This window comes from Eulemur rufifrons, chromosome 24 (assembly GCF_041146395.1).
Source record: "Eulemur rufifrons isolate Redbay chromosome 24, OSU_ERuf_1, whole genome shotgun sequence".
NCBI classification, from domain to species: domain Eukaryota; kingdom Metazoa; phylum Chordata; class Mammalia; order Primates; family Lemuridae; genus Eulemur; species Eulemur rufifrons.
In genome coordinates this window covers 31,183,372-31,208,623 of record NC_091006.1, presented here as the reverse complement: position 1 = coordinate 31,208,623, position 25,252 = coordinate 31,183,372, and the positions used below count along the sequence as shown (strand labels likewise).

General features: G+C 37.5%; 1 protein-coding gene across 1 annotated transcript; it reads right to left on the bottom strand.

Moving 5' to 3' along the window:
- Positions 1–794: 794 nt before the first annotated feature.
- NMU (neuromedin U) lies at positions 795–22,528 on the bottom strand. The gene is made up of 9 exons (XM_069456994.1): positions 22,417–22,528; positions 16,810–16,868; positions 13,575–13,622; positions 9,264–9,323; positions 7,436–7,465; positions 7,292–7,342; positions 5,264–5,338; positions 2,184–2,231; positions 795–830 (listed from the first exon to the last, which is right to left on the bottom strand). Exons 1-9 carry the CDS (start codon positions 22,526–22,528, stop codon positions 795–797), a joined length of 519 nt encoding a protein of 172 aa, XP_069313095.1.
- Positions 22,529–25,252: the final 2,724 nt, after the last annotated feature.

Below are 25,252 nucleotides of genomic sequence, written 5' to 3'. Positions count from 1 at the left end.
GAATTTTAACATTCTTAAGCTAAATATATTTAAGGGTGGAGATAAATGAAATGAATGATGTATCTGCAAAAATATGTTTAGCACAGAATCTGGATTTAGGATTACACAAAGTTAGTAGAATATACTTTTAATTCTGTGCTAAAAATTTATCCATCTGCATTTGGGTTGGATTTCAAAATTTATAATCTAATAAGATTCAGATTAACATATTTATTAAAGATGTGGGGCCAGTCAACAGCTACTAAGATTCCACTGTATGCCCAGCATTGAGGTGGAAACCTTGGGAGTACCCAAGAAGTCACGCTGTCATGTCTTTCCACATTTTCTTAATTCTCTAGAAACAGGTAAATCACAGGCTTTTATAAAGAATCTCTGAGTATGGTAATTTGGAAGACAGACATACATTCAGTCTGTACATCTTGGCCCATTATGGTAGACACCGATTGCCACAGTAAGAATTCAATCCCTGATACTTGCACAATAAATGATGAGATCAACATCTACAAAATCAATTATGATGATTACTATTGTGGCATAACCTGAGGAATACACAACATGGGCAAAGCAAATCTAGCCCTAAAATATTGGTATTTTCCATCATATAAAGCCCTCACAGAGCCCAATAATTGTAGTATTTATATAGGATATTAGTGCATGTATGCAATCAAATAACAGAAATATATTGAACATAGTTTAATTTGTGAATATTTGAAAATAACAGAAAATTTCAATCTGGGTTGAATTATGAAACATATACCATTTTATTTTTATTTATTTATTCAACACATACCATTTTAAATGAAACCTGCTGACCTTCTTCCATTGCGTGGCTGAAAAATATTAAATAATAAGTTAGAACTAAATCAGTGTAACTAAAGATAGAAGTTAATATTCATAGAAACAGACCAATGGTCTAGAGGAGTGTTTCCAAATGTGTATCAGAATCACAGACTCACCTTGAGGAATTTTTACAACACAGACTGCTGGACTCCATAGCTGGAGTTTTCTGATTTAATAAGTCTGAACTAAAATTTGTTATTTCTAACAAATTCTGAGGTGCTGCTAAAGTTTCCAAGAACCACAATGAATTAGATAGTATTTGATATTGCTTATTTCCTTGATGGTACCAAAATTTTAAAACAAGTGTTCTCAATTTTAATGTGATACAAACTAAAATTAACTTACTGAAGTCAGGAGTTGTTTAGCATTACTTCTTCCTGCTATCAGTCTAGTTCCATCCTTAAATCTGTTCTCCAATTTGCTGTTAGAATTAATTCCCAAAATGCAAATATAACCACAGAGCCTTTTGCCTTTAAAGTAAAGTTGATATTTCTTAGCTAAATATTTCATCAAACAATTCCTGTTGATTCTGCAGGATTCAGCCCATGAAGTCTTCTCTGTACCTCCTCCATTCTCCAGCTTGAGTTAAATGCTTTTCTTTTGGAAACCACAGCCCCTAGACTGAAGGTGCATTTAACACAGTACTTTATATTTATTTACTTATCTATATTCTCTATTAGGCTATAAACTCCTAGAGTGTAGGAATGGAAACCTATCTGTCTTTATATTCCCAGCGCTTGGTACACTGCCCAGCACCCAGTAGAAGTTCAATAAATAGTCACTGAATGAATTAAAATTTTCTAGTAATATATTAAGGATCCAAATATTTTATAAACTATAGCTGCCTAAAAAGAAACTCACAGTTTATAGACAATGTGGACATACAAAATCAGAAAAGCAATCGCAAAATTTTGTCTACTTATAGCCTTCATTTAGTTGATTCTTTTAAGAACTTGTGAAAATGTCATCACTCTTCCAATCTACTGAATCAAAAATTTAGTAAATGATTCTTTATAACGTAAGGAATAATGTATCTTTAAGACACTTATTTCCTATACATGTAATGTCATGGAATTAAACTGTCAAATAGGTGAATGTCATTTGGGGTATTTACAAATGTGAGTAGTGGATCAGAGAAGACATCCAAGATGCTGTGGTGTTGAATGATGTTGAAGCAATAAGGTGGTCACAGAAGTGAATGTCAGACTGTAACACCTGACGTCAACTATCTATAAATAAACTTCAAAACTTAATTAAAACCTATGAGTTAATTAAATAAATGTACAAAGTATTTTTCAATTCTGATATTGATTGATTTTAAAACAAATTCAGTACGTGCATACCCTGAATAAAAAGTATCCTCGACTTGCAAAAGGAGTTTGGAATTCTTCCTGGAAGAGAAAAGGAGGGCATAACAAATCAAATAGCGCTAAAAGTAAGTGCAAATTCTTCTTGAGAGTATAGTGAAGGTCAAAGTTACTTTCAACTGTCATAACTAAACAAAAAGTGAATCAAGGACTTGATTAGAGAATCTTTGTATTTATATCCAAAAATTTTCAACAACTAGCAATATCATCAGAATAATATATTTAAAAATAATTTCTTTATCAATGTTACAGATTCTCCTTTCAGATATTTTGTCAGTTGTATGTGTATTCATTAATGAGTTGAAAGAGAAATGACAAACATTTCATAATTAAGTATATTTAAAATCTCCTTTGGACATTTTGTTAGAATGAAACAATTTCTTTAAAATACATATTGTGTGTCATGAACAGGGACAAATATCAAATTGAATTGTGTCAAAGCTAAAAAATATACAGTATTTCTATAGAAATATAGATTGAAATTGAGGGACAATATTGGTAAACTATATTCACAATACAACTTTAAAATAGATTTTCCTAATATAATTATATATACAGAATGGTAATTTAAAAATGCCAGATAGAAACAAACCAGTTATTGATAATGGATATCTTGCAGTGTTTCTTTTATTAAGTATTTCATTTTAAACTTCATGAAAAAATATTGAACAATTTATGGTTTCCATAAAACTGGCTTGTAGTTTCCTATTTTCATTAACAATTACCCATATCATAAAAGTATTATCAGGATGGCAACCACCATGAAATTTATCAGCCAAGATGTTTTCTCAACTGTCCCATAATATAAATACAATCGTCTTCTTAAAGTCTAAGAAATGTCTCTGATATTTATTTAAATTCTGAAATGCTTAATTTACAACAAATATATCTTAAATTCTCAATATTTATACTTAATTTTCATCTTTAACCCCCAAATTACTGAAGATTGAAAAATTAGAATTTAAAAGTGTACACATATTGTATACATATATCAAAATATCACCTGTACCCCCAAAATATGTTCAACTATATCAATAAAAATATCCAAAAAAAGTTTTTCAAAAATTTAAAAAATAAAAAGGCTCTCATATAAACTGAATGTTTACATGCCTATAAGTTCTCATTTATAGTACATTAAAGAGAAAAAGGAAACAGGCAAAATATAAATTAAAATGTACAGAATATTCAAACCTTTCAAATGCAAACCCCAAAACGTACAGGTAGCTGTTAAATCTTATCCCTGGACACAGAGCAGTATAGAAAAGAATTTCAGAGGCAGAGATAAGCCAAAGATGTGGGGATGGAAGTGGAAGATGTCTACCAAGAAAGATTCAAGAAAAGTGTTTGAATGCACTACGATCCAAAAACTCATTTTCTTCAAGAATTCAAAATATTTCGCTATCAAAAACACATTTTAAAATTAGGTGATTTAGGCCCAGCAAAACTAACACTGTAATGTTTTTTATTAATCTCTTGCATTCTTTTCTTTCTTAGGTTCCTAGGAAACTTAACTTGCTGCAAAATACTTTTAAGATTTATCATTCATCTGACAGGATATACTACTAAGAGTTTCAGCTAGTTGTCTGGAAATATAGATGGTGTCACTTAAAGTAGAAAATTCAGACAAAGTGCTGGCTACCATACTGAGTGTTGAGCTTTGGTTGTGTAAATAATGGCACTGAAATAATGTAGTCAAACTAATATTTGTTTTTTTATTGATACTTTAAGAAACTTGGATCTTTAAGTTGACATTGTATACTATCCATAAGTCAAGGAAACACTTTCGGAAGTAAAAATTAACTCAGCAAAGCATATATTACTTCTAGGAAGTTTGATGACAACTTTTTTTTTCATTCTGGAAATTCTAAAATTTTAAGGGGCTACTACATTTGCTCTTACATTTCTCTTTAAAGTTGGCAGTGGATACTGTCATCTTTGATGGAAGCTTAGCTTAAAAATGTGAAGAATTTAGGGAGGAAATAATGGCCATAAAAATAAATTTTGAGAAATTTATTCAGCTAAACTGTATGCATTTAAAAAGTATTTAAAGACTCTGGGAGCACTTCAAGAAGAATAAAATAAATATGGTATTGATATTAAGTAAAAATTTGACCTGAATTCAACTTTTAGTAATGAAATATATAATTAACAATAACATAATAAAAGTACCCAAGATTAATCTATAAAGGGAAGAGCATAGTGAAAAAAATATGTGCCTAGACTAGAATTCAGAAGACATTGTTGTAATCTCTCTTACTAGTTTGGTCTTGGGGAACTCCTTCAACTATTCTGGGTTGTTTTCCCTTTTGTAAAATGGGAATAACAATACTTGTATAAGTGTTAATACTAACAAAATTCCCAAAAGAATAAAATGAGATAAGACTGAAAGTTATAATGTATTACAACACTGTAAAGTATTACTTAAAAATAATACCTAGAAACTTTCAGCATTAAAAGAGTTAGGATTCACCTTAAATGACAATAAAAACTACACAATTCCTACTTAATAATGTGTTAACTCAGTTACATTCATCTTATACCTAGACACTGGATTTAGGTCATATTTTTCTTAATTGTGGAAAACAAATATCTATATTTAGTGTCTGATAGATCTACTTCATGAGTCTTACTCTTACCAACATTTTAAGACTTGGCAAAAACTGTTGCCATCCTCTAATAGCTATTTACCAAAATTGATACAGAGGGAGAGTAAACTGTCCTTTATTTGTTCTCCTATTCCCACCTAACAACTAGACACACTATAGTGTCCTTTCTTAAACCAGAGAATAGGTTCTCTCACTGGGAGGGTCATGGGTTTTGCAAAACAGTATAATCCCAGCTTGAGTTATAGCGGACATACATGGGGAGGGGGGAGTTTGAACAATTCTCCCTTCCTGAGTGTGAAGACAGCTCTGCAAACAGATGCCTTCACATTGGCTCACCGGGCGTTCGTGTGGACTTATCCTGAAGAGTATTTTATAAACCACCCCAGCCAGGAACGAACAGAAGGGCTGTCCCACACGGTGTGGCAAAGCAATGCAGTGGGTGTTACGTACGTTCACTTTGAATCTCTTCATCCTCCTCTCATTCAGTTGAGGAACGAGCTGCAGCAGCGGGTGCACAACAGACGACTGAGAGGACATGAACACACACACATGAGCACAACGGCTTCTCAGCACTCGGCATAAAGACGGACTATTTGTTTTTACCCACTCTACTTGTCCCAGAGAAAAAAGAAAATTAAAGATTTAATCTGTGAGCTAAAAATAAAATCCTAAGTGCCAACTCCGCCCCCAACCCCTGACCAAATGGCCCCCATAAAGGGTTATATAAAGCACAACCGCATGGGCACACGTTTTTCTTTTCGTAAGTATTCAAGACTCCTCCTATAGCCAGTAAATACGTATAGTTGGCCATCTCGCTCAGTATAAATTCCTGTTCCCATTGTCCCTGCCCCAAAGCACCTGCTCCTGCCTTGAGGCCGGGGGCTCTGCTTTCCAGCCTGCCAGAATGGCCACCGTGGGCTGCGACCCTCTATGAGAAACGAGGCTCTCCTTTCCAAATTATGAACCTTGTTACATTTTTTCAGTTAACGTATCAAAGAGAGCCCTTTGTTAGCAGTTCAAAGAACTGTGGAGAATAAGCCAAGAGATGGAATAAAATTTGGTCGCTCTACGCGAGGATTTTTGCCATTATATTGAAGCACTTTCTTGAGGGCCTCCGTGCTATTGTCAGCTGCGAAGATCAAACCTCTCACTGCATCTTTGAGGGGCAGAAAGCAGTGTGTCTGCTTCTAGGCTTACTCAAAACGATTTGAGTCAGATGAAACCAACGCTGTGAGTAGCAGTTTTCCATTTTAACGTATTTATTTGGAAGATTATACTATACACACATCTAGTAATCTCCTATAAATTATATATTTAAAATGGAAACACATGGAGCAAGACAACAGGGAACACAAAAATGACAATGTGCTGTTGATAGTGAAAAATGTGGCTGAGATACATTTTCTCACAGGTAAAGATGGCAAGCAGAAGAAAAGGAAAGCACACGTGGACAGGTTGCTGGCTACCTGATACGGTTGCATTTTTTTAAAGGTATGGATTGAATTGAGCCTTGTCTCTAATATTAAATCCATTTATCAAATGGATTCTGCTGAGCCCTATATAATGCTTATCTGTTAACCAATTCAACTTGTATTTGGTGTAAGCCAGTATAATCTAACTTCCAAGTCCTCATATGTATGAATATGCCATATGATAAATATTTAAAACTGAGTTTAAGATTCCAATTTCCTTTGCACAGGTATGCACATGTTTAAAATACCCTATGATCCTCATTCCCTAAATGTGTTCATGGTAGTGAATCACAAGCTCACAAATATTATAGTCCAATAACTAATTACTAAGTATTGTAGATTGAAACACCAAAGAATGTTGGTTAGCATTTTTTAAATCCATGCACACAAAATGAAAAACTACCACCAAAAACACATGATTTTAGAAGTGAACTGAATTCAAGTTGCTGGTTTATGGCTATCTTAGAGAGTAAATTCTCACATTAAATGCGTAATTACTAATAAGGAGATATTACGATTAGAAAAGGATATTTCTGGGCATATTTAATTACATTTTTAACAAACATCTTTTAAAATAATTTTTAAAATGCCTTAGGATAAAAATATTTTTCCTTTGCAACCATTGTCATCTAAAACAATATGTTTTGCCTATTTGCCTTTTTTTGCACCTTTAAAATGTAAGTTCCATGAGAGCAGAGATTTCTTTTTTTAATTTTCTGTAGTATTTATTGCTATATTTCTAGTACCTAGGATTCTGCCTGGCACATAGCACATAGTAGGTACGCAGTAAATAATTGTTAATGAATGAATGAATGAATGTACATGCAGTTATTGATATATAAAATAAATGTATAATAAATATTGGATTCCATTTGTTCATCTACATGTAAACTTTTAAAGTAAAAAATCTGAATTTTGATGTAGCTTTATTAGGAAAACTGCAAAAACAGGGTTTTTGTTTTTAAACAAATGCTAGTGATTCCTAAGAAGCAATTCTACAACTTACCACAACATTTGAATTGCCCAACTTCTGTGTCTTCGAATAATGAAATAAGAACTGTTTAAAAAAAAAAGCAATGAGTTTTACTATAAAACATTAGTTGTTTCTTTTACTATTTTTTAATGTATATATTTATGAAAATTACCTTACCCTTTTGGTATTATCTTTTTCATCTTGTTCCTATTGAAAAGATATATATCATTATACTATATGTAATATGCTATTAAATTATACTACATATTATATAGCATAAACAAAGTACTATAAATTTTATACTATATATTATATGCTATGTATGCTATAATGTAAAATTTTATAATAGTCTAAAATATCATATTTTTAAAAATACATGACACATATGTTATACATAAAATATAATATCTGTTGCTCTAAAAATAAATGGGAAATGAATTAAATATTGTTTATAAATAAAGAAGTAAACAAAGATCTTTACTGCAACATTATTCATAAGAGTAAAAAATTGGAAAGATCCTAAATATTCAACAGTGGTGGAATGGGAAATTATGATATGATCACATGATGGAATATTCAGGAAAAAAGACTAAAAGAATTACATCAAAATATTTGTAGTGGTTATCACTAAATAATATTATGAATTGTTTTTGGCTTCTTCCACAAACTTTTCTTTATTCTTCTCTCCTGCCAAAAATGTATGTTTTAAAAATTTTTTTTTTTTTTTTTTTGAGACAGAGTCTCACTTTGTTGCCCGGGCTAGACTGAGTGCCATGGCGTCAGCCTAGCTCTCAGCAACCTCAAACTCCTGGGCTCAAGCCATCCTTCTGCCTCAGCCTCCCAAGTAGCTGGGACTACAGGCATGCACCACCATGCCCGGCTAATTTTTTCTTTATATTTTTAGCTATCCAGATAACTTCTTTCTATTTTTAGTAGAGACAGGGTCTCGCTCTTGCTCAGGCTGGTCTTGAACTCCTGACCTCGAGCAATCCACCCGCCTCGGACTCCCAGAGTGCTAGGATTACAGGTGTGAGCCACTGCGCCCGGCCTAAAAAATATTTTTTAATTAAAAAAAAAAATCCCTTTTTTTTGTTCCTTTTGTTCTCATTTGCTTTTAATACAAAAGGAAGATCATGGATAAATATTGTTGTCATTTCTTTTATCTTCATTAGGAAAAAAGTCAATTAAGTTTTTGGAAAATGTCACCATTAAGAACCATGATAAATATATAATTGTAAACACAGATTATTTAGTTTCAGGAAACATTTGTGCTTTCAAACTATCAAGGTTTCTTTCTTTGAACTATTGCATATGAAAGGTATGGAAGTCAGAGTGCCAATGATCACAGGTTAAATTAGAATTGCAAATGAAAAATTTAATTCTAAACCTGAGGCTCTTATCTTTAATAGGGTAATTTAAAAATAAGTTCACCCATAAGATATAGAAGATAAAAGTAGGTACGATGCTATTTTTCAAGTTCCCACCTACCCTCACTTCAGGATAAAACATTCTCCCAAAAGAATCAAATAATTTTAGTAAGAAACCAAGACACAAAAGTTAGAATATAATTTTCAAACTGACATTGACAATAGTTTACTTTTTTTGCATTCTTAATGTCCTACTCTCTAACAAAGTACAATGTCCTAACCTTTGAACCCTAAGATATGTTTAGCAGCTTAGAAAAATGCAGCTGTTCTCCAATGTAGTATGAGTCAGGGTGAAAAAGAGAGCCAACATGACCTCAAATTTCTCCATCGGACTGAAACACATTTTATAGGTATCTCATATGTCCCTCTCAATTAGATTACTGTAAATTCCATTAATATGACCCTAAATTCTCAGTTATAAGAGAAACTGAAATATCTGTTTCTTGCCCAAAATCAATTTATTCTCTTCTAGCTCCTCTTGGCATCCTTCCTAAATTGGGCATATTTTCTTCCAGGAGGAATTCCAAAAATTTGGGCGCAATTTTTTGCTCACAAACAAAATACTATTTCAACCTTACCCGAGGCTTTAGCAGAATCCCCGTAAGCACAAAGCAAAGCTCCTCCAGTACTTTGGATGCCTAATGGAAATGAGAAGATATATAGGCTACACTTCTGCTTTAACAATATTTGCACAGCAGATATAACCGTAAAATGTTAGGAGGACAAGGAAATGCCAACTACCTAGAAAAGAATCCTTCTTGTGGACCATTAAAACTGTTGGAATCCCTTGGTTTCTCTTACAACAAAAACTTGGCAGCTAAAAGTAAAACCATCCTTCCAACCAGAAAAAAAAAAAGATATGTATTGTATATATGCATTGATGAAAGCTCCCACTGTGGTCTAGATACATAGTTCTCAGCACTTGCTAAGATGTTATGAAATTCTATGACTGAGAGTAACCAGTGGCAGTGCCAAAAGAGGGGATTATTCTTGCTAGCTTGTAGCAAAATCTGCATCTACATGCCAAAGCTGTGAGCCTTGGTGAATATTACTCATTACTGGCTAATTTGGAAACCCTGCAACTGCTTGCAAACAATGGGAATTGGAGGAGAAAGAAGCCATGCGTGGTGCACCTAATCTGCGTACCACCCTTCCAGGGTGCTGACTGCACACCCCAGGATCAGGTTTTTCAAAGCATTCAACCACAGAAGTGGGGCAGGGCTCCTTGTGGTTAGCAGCCAGCTGGGTGTGGTAAGGAGTAGCACAAATAGACAAGTAGGGGCGAAACCTGCTTTGCACAGAATTTAGCACAGTTAGTACCATGAACAATTGATTACTTAAATGAATTTTGGAAGTAATTAAGAGCTGAATAGTGTGTGGGGGGTACAATATAATTAGTGGTTAAAAGCACGGGCTATGGAGGCGGGCAGCCTGCCGCTCTACAGCAGTGCCAATTGCATTTCTACTCCCCATTCTACTGTTCTTCTACACAACAGCTGTGTTACCTTGGGCCGGTTACCTGACCTCTCTAAATCTGTTTCTTCAGCCATCTATCAAGGATGACATCACTGCAGAGTTCTTGGAAGGAGTAAATGTAAGCAAAGTCCTTGGGATTTGATTTACAGTGGCACTTACTCTTCATTTAGAAGATATGTGAAAAGAATTATTCAGGGCCACGAATATTCTCATCCTTTGAACAAAAGTACATGCTCGACATGGTTGGTTGTGGTTGGGGACCCAGCTGGCACCATGACAGTTTCTCTGGGCATCCTTGCCAGCATCAGAGGTCTGCTTTGTTCTCTTCATTCCATCTGTTTGTTTGCCATGCAAATTGTTGGAATATTTATCAGTAAGGTCCCAGTATTGTTTATCAATACTTACACAGTGCTTCAATAAATGACGAAACACTTTCACACATAGTCACGCACCACATAATGGTGCTGCAGCCGACGACAGACCTCCTACATGATGGTGGTTCCCATACGATTATAATGGAGCTGAAAAATTCTTACCACGTAGTGACAACTAGATGATCCTGACCCTGTCTAGGTCTAGGCTGATGTGTGTGTTTGTATATTAGTTTTTAACAAAAAAGTTTAACAGGTAAAAAAGATAAAATATTTTTAAAATTTAAGAAGTTTATGTAAGAAAGAAAATATTTTTGTATAGCTATACAATGTGTGTGTTTTAAGCCAAGTGTTATTAAAAAACAGTCAAAAAGTTTTTAAAACTTAAAAAGTATATAAAGTAAAAAAGTTATAGCATGCTAAGGTTAATTTATTATTTAAGAAAGAAAAAGTTTGAAAATAAATTTAGAGTAGCCTAAGTGTACAGTATTTATAAAGTCTACAGTAGTGTACAGTAATGTCCTAGGCCTTCACGCTCACTCACCACTCACTGACTCACCCAGAGCAACTTCCAGTCTTGCAAGCTCCCTGCACGGTAAGTGCCCTTACAGGTGTACAATTTTTTATTTTTTATACTGTCTTTTACTGTACCTTTTCTACGTTTAGATACACAAATACTTACCATTATGCTACAATTGCCTACAGTATTCACTATAGTATCATGCTGTACAGGTTTATAGCCTAGGAGCAATAGGCTACACCATGTAGACTAGGTGTGCAGTAGGCTACACTATCTAGGTTTGTCTAAGTACACTCTATGGTGTTAGCACAATGATGAAATCACCTGTCTACACATTTCTCAGAATGTATCCCCATCATTAAGTGATGTGTGACTGTGCATAATTTGTATTCTGTCCTTAAAACACAACTAAGAGGTATACAGGACGAGAATTGTTATTCTCATGTACAGAGGAAGTGAGGTTCTAAGAGATTGTCACTTGCCCGGTACCATGCATGGCTAGGAGTTGGTAGAGTGTGGCCTAGGAGGTAGGACTTTGACCTGTAGGTATTCCTGTAACACACTGGTATTGCCGGTTAAGCCTACAGTTGGGAGTTGGATGAGAGGAAGAGCAGAGTGTGAACACTGATACATCCTTTCACTTGTTATACTTAAGGGTGTCACCCCATAAAATTCTGGAACTAAAATCCTTTATGGCCCGTTTTGAAATGCTATAAAATAGAAAACAATAAAAAGAAAATATCTAGTGATGTCATGTGTCAAAGATGTATCTCAACTCAGAGAAGAACAAATTCACACATATGAGTTGTTTCTCTTTAGAAAATAATTTCTAAGCCAGATGAGGTTCAGTAAGATTGAACTTTGACTAAAAAAGTTTCAAAACAAATGCATTTTCTCCAGGTCCTCTTTATAAGAATCTAATTTTCAACTATTCTTTAAGGATTTTTCATATATGAAATTATGAATATTTTATTTTTTTAACTTATGCACCCTAAAGATCCTTTGTTTTCTATTTGGTAAAAATGTTTTGAAGCACTCTTCAGATAATCACATAAATAATAAAACAATAGTTAATGTGAAAATTAATGATGTTTTAAAAATGTACCAAAGTTTTTACAGTTTACATTGTAAATGTAAAGGACTCAAACAGTAAATTTACCAAGCTCTTCTTAAAAGATGCACGGTACTAAAATCCAATAAAACATTCGTTTATCTTGCGGGGGCTTAAATGAGTGCTTTAAAATTCATCTTCCTAGTAGTGAAGAAATAAAAGTGATTCTGAGGATGTTCCTGAATTTTAAATCTAAAACAAAAGCTTATATGCTGATTAATATCCATCTCATGTTATGTATTTGTCAGTTCTCCTTCAGTAATTTGAAATATTGTTCAAAAATATCATCTATTGTGATCCTGGTCTTGCTTTACTATCTAATGCCTCTAACTTTTCTGCTGCTGATCCTTTGCAGCCTGGGGAATGGGTTGAGGCAGAAGAAATGCAGCACTACCCATGGCTACTTCTCCACGTCAGCCAGGAGAACATGCTGGAAGGACTGTGTGAAGGACAGCCTGGGCATCTCGGCCAGATTATATAGGAGGTATGCCCCAGCCACACAGCCAATGGCTCTGAAAGACAGAGCAGGGAGTCTCTGCTGAGCCCTCCTCTGTCCAGGAGACTAGTGTACGGATTAAGAAAGCAAGACGGGAAGACTAACCGCTCTATCTGCACTCACAGGTAGAGCTGCAGACAGAAGCAAGCACTGTCCAGTAAAGACAATGTAAGAAGAACACACTGATTTCCCAGTCCTTGTGTTTCCATGGAGAGGAGCTAGACTCGCACTCCTGGCCTCTCCCCCAAACCCTCTCTTAACTCTCCCATTGGTGGGGGAGTGAACTGTCTAATGGGCGAACTGGGAGGAGGAAATTGGGCATGCTTAGTTCAGCTCTTTGCTTTTAAGGAGCCAGAGCTCTGGCCAGCTGTTCTTGTCTTGTCTCTGCCCTGTGGCTGAGAACCTGACTCTGGCAGGAGGCCTGGAGTCACTGTCTGAGACTTGCTTGGGGGCAATTTTAGCAAACACACTTGGCATCAGATCTAAAGCCACATTCGCAAATTGATTTTTCAGTTATAATGACGATACTTTGACCTCTGTAACTCTGACTCATAAATTCATCTCTCAATGGGTTTCAAACTCAGCTAGGGGACACGACATTAGCCGCCTCCAAATACAGCAATAGATTCTGATTTATAATTTAACACAGAATTTGATTTTGAAATTAGCATTTTAATTTGACATTCTATAATTTCCAAAATACGTGAATATTATCTGCAAATCTATTTTATTTAGAGGTGAAAGCCATAGCACTCTACAACACAAGCCCACAGTATTATTACTTGCAGATGATGTAATAATATCTAATATGCTGACACGTTTTCATGAATACATAAAGGTCCAAAGGGAGAAATGGAGAATATCAATACTACACAAATGCCTATATTATTACAAAACAGCTCCAAATGGAATTACCTGAGGCTGGGAATCAACAGACAGAAAAGACAAACAAGCATCTTCTATCTGTAGAAAATAAAAATGTCGATTACATCCTGGAAATGGACAGAAAAATAGCAGAAAATAGAAGGTAGATTTTTACAAAGACAAGTTACCTATGTGACATTAATCAAAATTCCATGACAGTTTAGGACTCTGGATTTGGAAGAGAGGAGCCTCTAAAACTTGATAAAGTCGTGGGATTGAGATTTCCCCAAGATTTCCCCCAGCCACAGGAATATACGACCCAATGATAGTTGACAGGCATTATCCAGGATATAAAGATGCCTCAAACATTGGGTATTATTCAGCCTGAGAAATGTGAGACCTAACTACAGAATGACCTTCAAATTGAGGAGTACCTTCGGTTATCATGCGGTTCTTTATGACACATGAATCTAATATCACCTAAATTAACAGAACGACAGTGTGATGAACAGCATACAGAAAAAACCCTTCATACAACATAGGCAATCCACCAGTTCTCTACCACGGAACCAGTGTGAGAAAAGAGTTCTAGATTATAATGAAGGTTTACTGAACAGCAGTCAGCAGCTAGCTGTTCTCAGACTTTATCCTAAAAAGAAAACTTGAGAGACTTTAAACTGTAGAACAAGAGATTTATGTTAATCATAAAAAAACTGTGCTGACAATTTAAGCACTAAGCTGCAGGTCTGGAGTTGTTTATGGCATTTATTTCTTTATTGGCCTTTTAAAATGGAACTGGAAAAAATTGATACCGATTCTTGTCTGTCTAGAACGATTTAGGGTGAGTCCTGTTTATGGCATAACATCTCAGAGTCCCAGGATTTTTGTTGATGAGTTTAATTTGTATTCTCACACCAAACTAAAAAGGGGAGATTATTATACTTTTCAGTCATAATTGCTCAAGCTCCTTATTGCTTCCAAGTTGAACATGTCCTAAAATATATGATTCTCTAATTTAGAGAATAACAAAGGTATAAAATATTATGGAAAAGCATAAGCTTGTATCTCCCTCTTTTTTATCCTCATACAACTTTTCTTCTTCTCTATATATCACAACTATTTGGGGAATTGTTTTATTCCACTCGTCCCTCGTGCCCACCCACATGGACCCTCTTCCACACCATACAAACCAAGAATCATGAACACACACACACACACAAACACACACACGCACACACACAGTGAGGGCAGGGGCCATGTCATATCTAACTTGCTCAGAATAAGTATTCGATAAAAACTCTTTCATTAAGTTAACTTGAACTTGCAGGAAAAAATAAAAAGAGAAGTAAATTGAGAAGGGAAAGCTGAAAAGATACCCTTTGAAAGCTCTGACTTTGAGCAATGCTTACTTTTGAGCAATCACCTCCCAATGTTATCTTCTGTACTTTAGTACGGTTGGAAGAAGTAGCTCTCCTGAAGTTTGTGTGGTGTGTAGGTGTCTGAGGACATTATACACTCACAGGGAAAGCTGTTTACCCATAGACCAGGCTGCCCAGCTATGTGAGGGGTCCATGCCCCAAAACAGAGAACCCTTGAATCTCAGGACACCAACATCACCTGAATAAAAACATCAGAATTTTTTTCAAAGACCCAGTTAATCAAATTAGGAGATAATTGCAAAGCTTTTCAGCCTTTGTTCTCATTTCTTTGAAGGGCACAGCAACACGGCTTGCCCACTTTCCATTTGGGTAAGCATTTGATCATTTTACTCAGCTAATGACTCTAGGTTCTGAGTGCTACTTTTTTTCTGAGACAGAGTCTCGCTCTGTTGCCCCTGCTAGAGTGCTGTGGCATCATCATAGCTCACAGCAACCTCAAACTCCTGGGCTCAAGGGATGCTCCTGCCTCAGCCTCCCAAGCAGCTGGGACTACAGGCACGAGCTACCATGCCCAGCTAATTTTTTCTATTTTTTTTTTTTTTAGTTGCTCAGCTAATTTCTTTCTATTTTTAGTAGAGATGGGGTCTCACTCTTGCTGAGGCTAAAATGTTCTTTATTTTTCAAAAAGAAGGGATATTCATTTAAGTTATACCTTTGTTATTAATTTCTGACTTTATTGCATCATAATTAGAAAACACTGGAAATGATTTTTTTCTAACTTATGGAATCTTCCTTTCTGTTCTAATAGTGTGAGGTTTAAGAAAATATTTTTAACAGCTCAGATTTATTAACTGTGTGGTTAGATCTTTGATACATCTACTTATGAGTTGTCTGCTTCAGCTATCAGTTTTTGAGAGAGATGTAATAAAATCTCTAATACAACTGTTGATTGACCTACTTTTCTCTGAAGTTCTATCAGTTGTTAAAGAAATTTTGAGGTTGCATTGTTGGTGCATATTAGAGATGGCTGTATCTTCTTGCTCTGTTGCCTTTTATCAGCATATAAAATCACTATTTATCTATGATGGTTTGTCCATTTGAATTCTCCTTTATCAGACTGCTACTCCAATTTTCTTTCAGGTCATATTTGCTTGATATATTATTTTCCATCCTTTTATACCTAGTCTTTTTTGTTTTGTTTGTTTTCTGTTTTAAGTGTGACTCTTACAAACAATATATTTCTGGATCTTTATTTATTTATTTTTTTTTTTTTTTGAGACAGAGTGTCGCTTTGTTGCCCAGGCTAGAGTGAGTGCCATGGCGTCAGCCTAGCTCACAGCAACCTCAAACGCCTGGGCTTAAGCAATCCTACTGCCTCAGCCTCCCGAGTAGCTGGGACTGCAGGCATGCGCCACCATGCCCGGCTAATTTTTTTTTTTCTATATATATTTTAGTTGGCCAGATAATTTCTTTCTATTTTTAGTAGAGACGAGGTCTCGCTCATTGCTCAGGCTGGTCTCGAACTCCTGACCTTGAGCGATCCACCCGCCTCGGCCTCCCAGAGTGCTAGGATTACAGGCGTGAGCCACCGCGCCCGGCCTGGATCTTTTTTTAAAAAATCCAATCTTAGAATCCCTGTCTTTTAAGTGGTGTATTTTAGTACATTCACATTTATTTTAATTACTCTATTACTACTACTTATTTCTGATTTCTTTATCATTTATTATGTTCTTTCTTTTAATCTTTCCTTCTTTTACTTAATACAAATAATAATTCTGAATATTAGTGTATCAGAATGTTGGTAAAATCACAGTTGTCTGAAAGCTCAATTATATTATTTCATTTTACCATGATAATTTCAAAGAAGAGTAATATGTCCACTAATTTGTCTGATAATAATTCCTTACCTCTTTCCACAAATGTAGTTCTTGTTCTGGCCATAATCCTTGAGGTAATATTGGAGCACCTAAAAATAAAGTTATATCCACCTGTTAATTTTATAGTATTTCTTCCAAAATTATGAATAAATCTCTCTATATAATTCCTTTTCAGATGCTATTTTTCATTTTTCACTGTACATGACTGCCCACATATTTCAATGAGATATTTCAGCATTTGACTTAGTATAAGGAGACATAATTATTAAATTAACCTTAATAAAATTACAAAGACATTACTCTCAAGAATGAGTTACTTATTGTGTCTAACTAAAAACTTGTACCTGAATGTTCAGGGCAGCATTTATTCATGCTAGTCCAAAAGTAGAAACAATCCAAATGTCCGTGAACTGGTGAATAAACAAAATGTAGTATATCCACACAATACAATACTATTCATCCATAAAAATGAATGAACTAACAATATATGCCACAACATGAACCTCAGAAATATTATGCCAAGTCAAATATGCCAGATGCAAAACACCAAATATTGTATAACTCCACGTGTATGAAATGTCCAGAAAAGGCAAATCTATAATGATAGAAAGATTAATGGATGCTTGAGGCTTGGGATAGGAATGGGGATTGATTGCAAATGGACATAACAGATCTTTTGGGAATAATGGAAATGTTCCAAAATTGTATTTCTGTGATAGCTGCATAACTCTTAAGTCTACTAAAAAAAATAAGTGAATTATATACTTAAAATAGGTCAATTTTATGGTATGTAAACTATATTGCAATGAAAGTCTTTTAAAAAAGAATTACTTTAAGTAAAATCTGAAAGAAAATAAAAATTGAAGCCATTATTTAATGATGACTATATGGTAGGCAGGAAGCATAAATTCCCAGGTGGAGTTTCATTTTGTTTCCTCTAAGACCAATCATTCAGAAATGAAAGGCAAGTAGGTTACTTTAAGTAAACAATCTATAAATGTGGAAACAGTAATAGTTGTCATGATTATTTTATAGTCTCTCTTAAAAGTGGCTCTAAAAGTAGCCTGATGATTCATACAACTAGCTAAACAAACCAAACTTCATAAACATGATGAATTTTTAAGTTGCTGGCATTGAAACATTGGGTTTTGTGTATGGACAAGATGCTATATTTGACTTAATATCGTTTGGGTACCTTGGCTTTTGATGTTATGTTTTGATGTTCAAGGAGCAAGTACATGACTGAATTTTATGCAATAAGCTGATATAAGTGTAGAAAACTCATTCCAAGTCATAAGTGTGTACACAAATGCCTTTATAAAATACATATATATAGCCACTAAAATAGTTATATAGGGACAATGCAATTTAAAACCCTCCTGCTTACAGGAGGCTTACCAGATCTAATTCTCCTAGTCTTTTTCAATGATGACATAATTTATTTGCTTAAAAGTAAAACCTCCAGATTGTATTAATGATATTATGCTGAATTAAGGATGACAGGCCAACATCAATCTGGAAGGCAAAATAAACATGTAACCAATATTAAGGTCAGATGGAATAGATTCAGCACTACAAAATTTTGTTTCATATTTGATAATAAATTTTTACTTCTGCCCAAGATCATTTATACTTCAGCATGAGTGCAATGCTAACCAGAATTTAATTCATTTACGTGTTAATTTTTATTGAGTTTTCAAATTTGGAAGCATTTTGATCCAAAATATGTACCTATATCTTAAAAAAAAATGAAAAGTCAAGATAATTAGCATGGGCTTTTTCCACCATTTTCACTTTCTAATCCCTTGTTCCCCAGTATTTGACTTTTATCCCTCATTATTTCATAGCAGATTATCCAGATTATGTCTTCCGGACTAACCATTGATGGAACCTAAATCTCAAATGCTATTTTGAGGAAGTGTAGAGTAAATAATTTTGGTAACCTGTAAACATGTCTATGCAGTATGTACTGTATATAACAGCACCAAGCCCTTTTTAAAATCCAAGCTTTCCTTCCTCCTGCCTTCTGGTATTGATACAGTCTCTCATTCTTAACTGGAAGCACTTCATAGCCAAGGTCTGTATTGTCAAAGGTTTTGTATTCCAAACTAGATATATATAAAGGGAAAAGCAAGCTTTCCTTATTACCTTAGTTGGATGAAGAAAAAATACAAACCTTAAAGGACACTTGTCCGTGTGTTTTATGGACAAAGGGAAAAATACATTTCAGTATATAAGCAAAAAAAAATTAGTTTAATAAAAAATTTTGTCCCTAAATTTAATTTGGTGGGTTAAGCTCTTTGTACAGTAAAATGATATGTATTTGATCTATCATTAAACATTTTTAAGGCTTATTTGAGAATCTCCTCTCATTGGACAACTATTCAAGGTAGGTAAACACTCTTCACTTCTCAAATATATATTTCTCACTTTACCACAAACATATCCCAAAGTCACAGTTGTCAGGTGGATCATACTCTGAGCTCATTCTATTTTCAGGAAGGGATAAAGCTGTGCTTCTCAAATTTTCATATAAAGTACCTGGTGATCTTACTAAATGAGATTCTATTCAACAGGGCATTCCTGTTTAAAAATGCAATTTTATATTCTTATACTCCTGACCATCCCCCACCACCCAAGTAAACGTGGAAGCTTCTGCAAGTACACTGCATTCAGCCACGCTATCTCACCAAGACCACTGAGAGCTTGTCTCCCGCCACGTCCCAAGCTTGCATGAGGCACTTAGAAATTGCCGTTATGCCTAACTTAGCCCCAGGCACTTATATGACGTTAAAAAGGGGCACTTTGTGGCCCTTCCACAAAACATGTAAACACAGTCTCAGGGTAAAAAGGCCAGAGAAGCCAAAATAAAAAATATTTTTTCTATAATTTATAGAAAACCACCAATATCCTATGTCTGAACCCAAATGTTAGGAGGAAATTATTTTTTCCTTTTGTCTATTTGTTAACTAGAGTTGACGTGATTTTCCTCCCAAGATACCCTGGATGTGGACTTTATACTATCAAAGAGCAGTACCGTACTTAGATGACTTTCCATGTTTTCAGAGACAGTGCCACCAGTGTCTACATCATAAAAATGGTACTATTTTTGATGTTTCATTGAGATATTATACTTCAGTACTGTCTAGTAAAGTGAAACCACCAGTCTTCTTTCTAAAATCATCAGCCTTATACAGTACACTTTGATGCAAATAATATAGACAGACAACCTGTACATCTGTAAATACACTAATGTGTAAGGGAAAGAAAGACTTGATTATTCTAAAAGTGGTGTCAATTTTCTTTTTCTCATTGCTGGTACATACTTCATTATAGGGTTGGGACTTGAGAAATCATTACTAGTGACTGGATGTTAGGAATTATTCTATGAGCAAGGGGCCAGTTGATCACTTCTTTTCACAGGCAAAATCAAATGACAGATTGCTGCAGATATCCAAAATGTGTTCCTCTTATAGGAAATTTCTTTCTTTATTTTGATAATGTTCTCTAAGTAGTAAACTGTTTCCAACCACGGCATCTGTGGGTGGCCCTTTATCCTCTCATTGCTATCGTATGCTCTGCTAATTCACTTTTTGCCAAAGATGCTGCACTTGTTGACACTTTTATTTTCCTCTGGCATTGTGACATTTGTTTTGTTGTTTTTAGATACATCCAGTTGCATCTCGCATAATGACTGATGTTGGTAGATTATCTCCAAGTTTGGCTTACATACGTCATGCTTCCCCCCAGTGCCATCTTTAGGGACTCATGACTAGGGCAGATCACACTGTATATTCACCCTCTCCCCTTTCCACCACATTTTCAGAGAGCTAAAATTAGTTTTTTAGTATTAACAGCAGGTCTGAAGGGGAATGAAAACACAAAAGGGCAGTCTAGGGGGGTTCTGGGTAGTGAAGGAGGCATCTTGTCCTTTTGCTTGAAAAATATTGGGGATAGTTATGAAATGATTGGCCAGCCAGCAAAAATGCTCCTTTGGAAGGAAAATCCAAGACTCATCTTTTTTAGGAACCAGCTACTGCCTTCCATAATTACTGCTCAATCACCAGCAGCCTGAAAATCTGCTCCCCTTTCCCCTAAAGGCAGTTGTTATCGCCCACTGATGCAAAAATCACTGCTAGCATATAGCATGTTACATGCATGGAAAGTGTATTTTCTTTATATAGCAAAGTCACTTTTCAAACTATGCTATTCTACTTCCTTAAGAAGGTAGATAAAGATTACCATCCTAATTTCACCAATAACAAATTTAAAATTGAAAAAGATAAACATTTACATTGTGTAAGTCCACATAGCACTACTGCTGTGTGGAAAAGGTTTAGGTCTGTTAGCTTCTAATTGCTTAGATTTCAAAGCCAAATTACCTTGCTTTTCCAGTAGGGAACACACCCCCCCCCCCCCCCCACCACCACACACACACATCTCCAATGCTTCAGGAAAGGAGAAAATCAAAACAATGAAAGGAGACCAATAAAAATAAATAGATTAGGAAAAGAATAATAGCCTTCATATCTCCATCTCTAATTGAGGGCTGGGCTACAGGCTCTAAAAGGTCTCTGCAGTTGTGATTTTCAGTCACCTGCGTCCTGACACAGTCTGCCCACCTTTACCTCACTGACAGGAGAGCAGAGCGAAGCTAAGAGAACCGGCTGCCAAACTAGAGAAGTCATGGATGTAGCAGGGCAGTGGCTGGCACTGGAGGGCCCCCTGGCTCAGAGCTTGGGGCATGAATGATGGTCCCCTCAAGGTACCCGGACAGGTAACCTGTAACCTTTGGGGAACGTAGGAACGTGATCTCCCTGCTGGAACGTTTGCGCTCTGTTCTGCCATGTCTCCAAAGCTACAGACCTATCTCCCTGATCTTGCTTTTCCTATTTCTTCCTCTAACCCAAACTCAGTAAGTCCCTATTGTTATCAAATCACATCTGCCTTCACTGGCTTTAGCTGTAGCACTGCTTGAAAGCCAGGCTTGCGCATTTGCCTCTCCAACTTTCTGTGATGAGGTGCCTGAAAACCTAAAAGGACACAGAGCGCACTCTTTCCCCTTCTAAGGGGCTAGCACGGGGCCTGTTTCACTGGTCAAGATTATCTGAACTGAACACAGGCTCACTCGCTAAAGAGGCTGAGCGCTCTCCAAGTTTGCATTGCCTCAGCAGATGAAGTATCAAACTCACTCGTTTTGTTGCACCAACAAGCCCTGCAATAACTGCAATCAAAGGGAAAGCAGTTTAATGTTCACTACTTTAATTCCCGTTACCCATGGGCCACGGAGGCTAGAAATCCCGAGTATGAGGGAGCCTTGCCAGTCTCCACCAACCGCAGCGTCCCCCGCGCAGGGTCTCCGCTGGGCGCCCAAGCGCGGGGCCTGGGGAACTCGCTCGAGCCGGGCCACTCGCACCCGCGCCGCTGGCTTCCCTGGGTCGGCGACCCGTGCCCATTGTCAAGGGCAAGAACCGCGGAACCCGCGGCACGAGGAGAAGGAAGTGAAGTCCCAGAAGCCAAGCGAAGGTGAGAGAAAGGGGACGAAGAGAGAGCGGTGAGTGGAGCAGAGAGGAGGCGCGAGAAGCGCGAGTGGCGGGACGGCGGCTGGGACGCCCGGGAGGCGCGGGGCCGTCTTACCTCGGCAGGCGCCCGCGCAGCAGGCGAGCAGCAGCAGCAGCAGCAGGAGCGGGGACGCCCTGGCCACCTGTCCGGAGGGCGGCCGGGCGCGGCGGCTCGCTGCTAGCGGCATCTCGGAGCCTGCGGACGGCTAGCTGCTGGGGACCCTGCGCTGCTCCGCCTGGATCCCTGGCCGTGCCTTGGCGTCTGGGGTCCGGCCACCAAACTGACCGCCCCCGCGCGCTGCCAACTTTTTAAATCTCCAGCACACGTGGGCTGCTGCGGCACGGTCCCAGCGCGCGTCACCTCCTGCCAGCCGCCCCCGGCCTGCCTCGCGTCACCGGGACCCACGCCCACCCGCCCCTCGGCGGGACCTGAGCCCGGTGGCCTGAGGTTCCGACTCAGGTCCCACGCATTTTCGCTCTGGTGTGGAGGAAAATGGACTTGACACGATGCACGTCCCTTCCCACCTTTGGAAGGACTTGGGTGGGAATGGGAGGGGAATGACAACCCAGGCCGTCGGAAGAGACTGGGATCCGGGATTTTAAACTTGGTAGTGGCTACGCTTTCTCGTTTCTTGAGTCTGCCCAGGACGCCCCTTCTTCTTCACCCTCCCTGGGCAGCCTATTCTACTCCACTAGACTGTGCCATGTGTCTCTCCGAGAGCTCCAGTGGCCCCCAGTACGCACCTCGGTGGAAGCACCTCTGTTTTGTTCCCCGGTTTCTTCCCAGCTCCGAGCACAACGCCTTGGTGCGTATTAGAGCAGAGCTGTGCAACGGTGATGTTGATGATGTTGACCATCCCTCAAATTCCTGCTCAGTCTGAGACCATTTAGGACTGTGGTCCCCAACCCTGCTGCCGCAGACCGATACCCGTGGCTTGGTAGGGACGGGCCACAGGGCTCCACCGCCCCCTCTTTTCATGAAACTTAGGAAGGGGGCGCACAGCTGGAGGTGAGCAGTGGGTGAGCAAGTGAAGCTTCATCTGTATTTACTGCCTCCACATCACTCGCATCACTGCCTGAGTTTCGCCTCCTCCCCCTCCTCTCCGCGGAAAAATTGTCTTCCATGAAACCAGTCCCTGGTGCCAAAAGGTTGGGGACCACTGATTTAGGGAAATGCAGTTAATGAAGGATCAGGAAGAAAGGACTGCTGGGAGCTAGACCACACACACATTTCTAACAGATCTAGAAGGTTTCTGCTTGTCTTGTGGATTTCCAAGCCTAAGGTAACTCCTTTTTCCACACATTTCTGCTGGTATAGCATTCTGATTTCTAGCCTGACTTGAATTCCCCTAGCCCTCTATGTACTTTCCTTTACCTTCCAGGAAGCAGCCTCTTCCCAGGACACCAGCTGATACAGTTCTAATTTCCTTCTACAGAAAGAGGGAAAGCTGATTTCATTTGCTCTCCTTTTGAAAGGTGAGGAATGCTGAGGAAAAGGCAGGAAGGAAGTACATTAACATTTTGAAAGGGGCATTTTTTTGCGTCAGGCACTTTCTCATGCTATTTCATTTAATATTCATAACATCTTTGGGATGTCAAAGTATTGCGATTCTCATTTGATGATGCTGAGAGAGACTGAACAATCTGCTTAAGGATTTTAGCATGTGAGGGAGCCACTGGCCATTCTATTCCAACAAGATGTTCTCCGTAAATCAGGAGTTTTAATGTATCAGGCATGTACTGTGGGACCTGCTATACCACCGCAAGTCCTTTGGAGACACAGCATGTAGTTACAGTAGGACCTTTCCTAAAGGAAATTACAGTTTGGTAAAGGACCCCAAACCCATACTCAAATAGCTGTATTACAAACCAGATTGGGATAGTGCTTTGTCAGAAATGTAGGAGACAGGCAGGAGTAAAACCCTAACAGATCAGGTAAAGAAAATAAATAATGGCTACCATTTTTAAGTTCTTTCTATACAGGAAGCATATGCAAAAGGCCAGGTTAAAGGGTCTGGTCCAAGTTCAAGGATGGGTGAGAATAGATTTGATTCAAGATTGCTGTGATAAAGTGGTAAAAAAAAAAAAAAGTGGTGCAGAGGATGTTAGTCACCTAAGGATGTAGGTGAGGGGACAAGGCTCTGTTTCCCCATGACCTTCTTCCTAGGGTCTCCCAGAGGTGCCCTGGAAGATCACTAGTTTCAGCAGCCAGTGTGACATCAGATGTCAATGAGAACAGCAAAGCCTGAAACTGGGTTCAAAGCTTTTTATATCCCCAGTAGGTCAGCAAAAGAAACAATTTGTGCATTACGAGTTTTTTCTGCATGAACCAGGCTGCTCAGAATGTTCTTTTACGTGTCCTCTGGTGTATGTGTGCAAGAGTTTTCTAAGGAACATACAAAAGGAACATCATAGGGGATGATCTAGGTAAACTCGCCTTTAAATTGTTTTCCAAAGTGTTATACCAATTTACACACCCACCAACAGTGAATGAAGTTTCCATGCCTGTATATCCGTGAAAAAATCTTTGCTAGTCTGGTGAGCGTGAAATCTCATTGTGGATTTAATTTGCAGTTCCCAGTTTACTAATGAGATTGACTGTCTTTTCATAAGTGTGTCGGCCACATTTCAGTGAAATGTCTCAGTGAAAAGTTTATCTCTTTTGCTCATTTTTTCCCCATTGGGTTGTTAGTTTTTCTTACTATAGGAATGCTTTATGTATTCTGGAACCTTTGTTGGTTAAATATGTAGCAAATATTTCCTCCCTGTGTATGGCTTCTGTACTGTCTTTAATATGAGTTGTTATTTTTGAAGAAACTTTTAAGAAAAGACTGGCAGACTTCCAGGTCATGCCATTATGTGGCTTAGATGATAAGAGAAGATGGATGGGGTGTGGGGAAATGGGGGTGGAT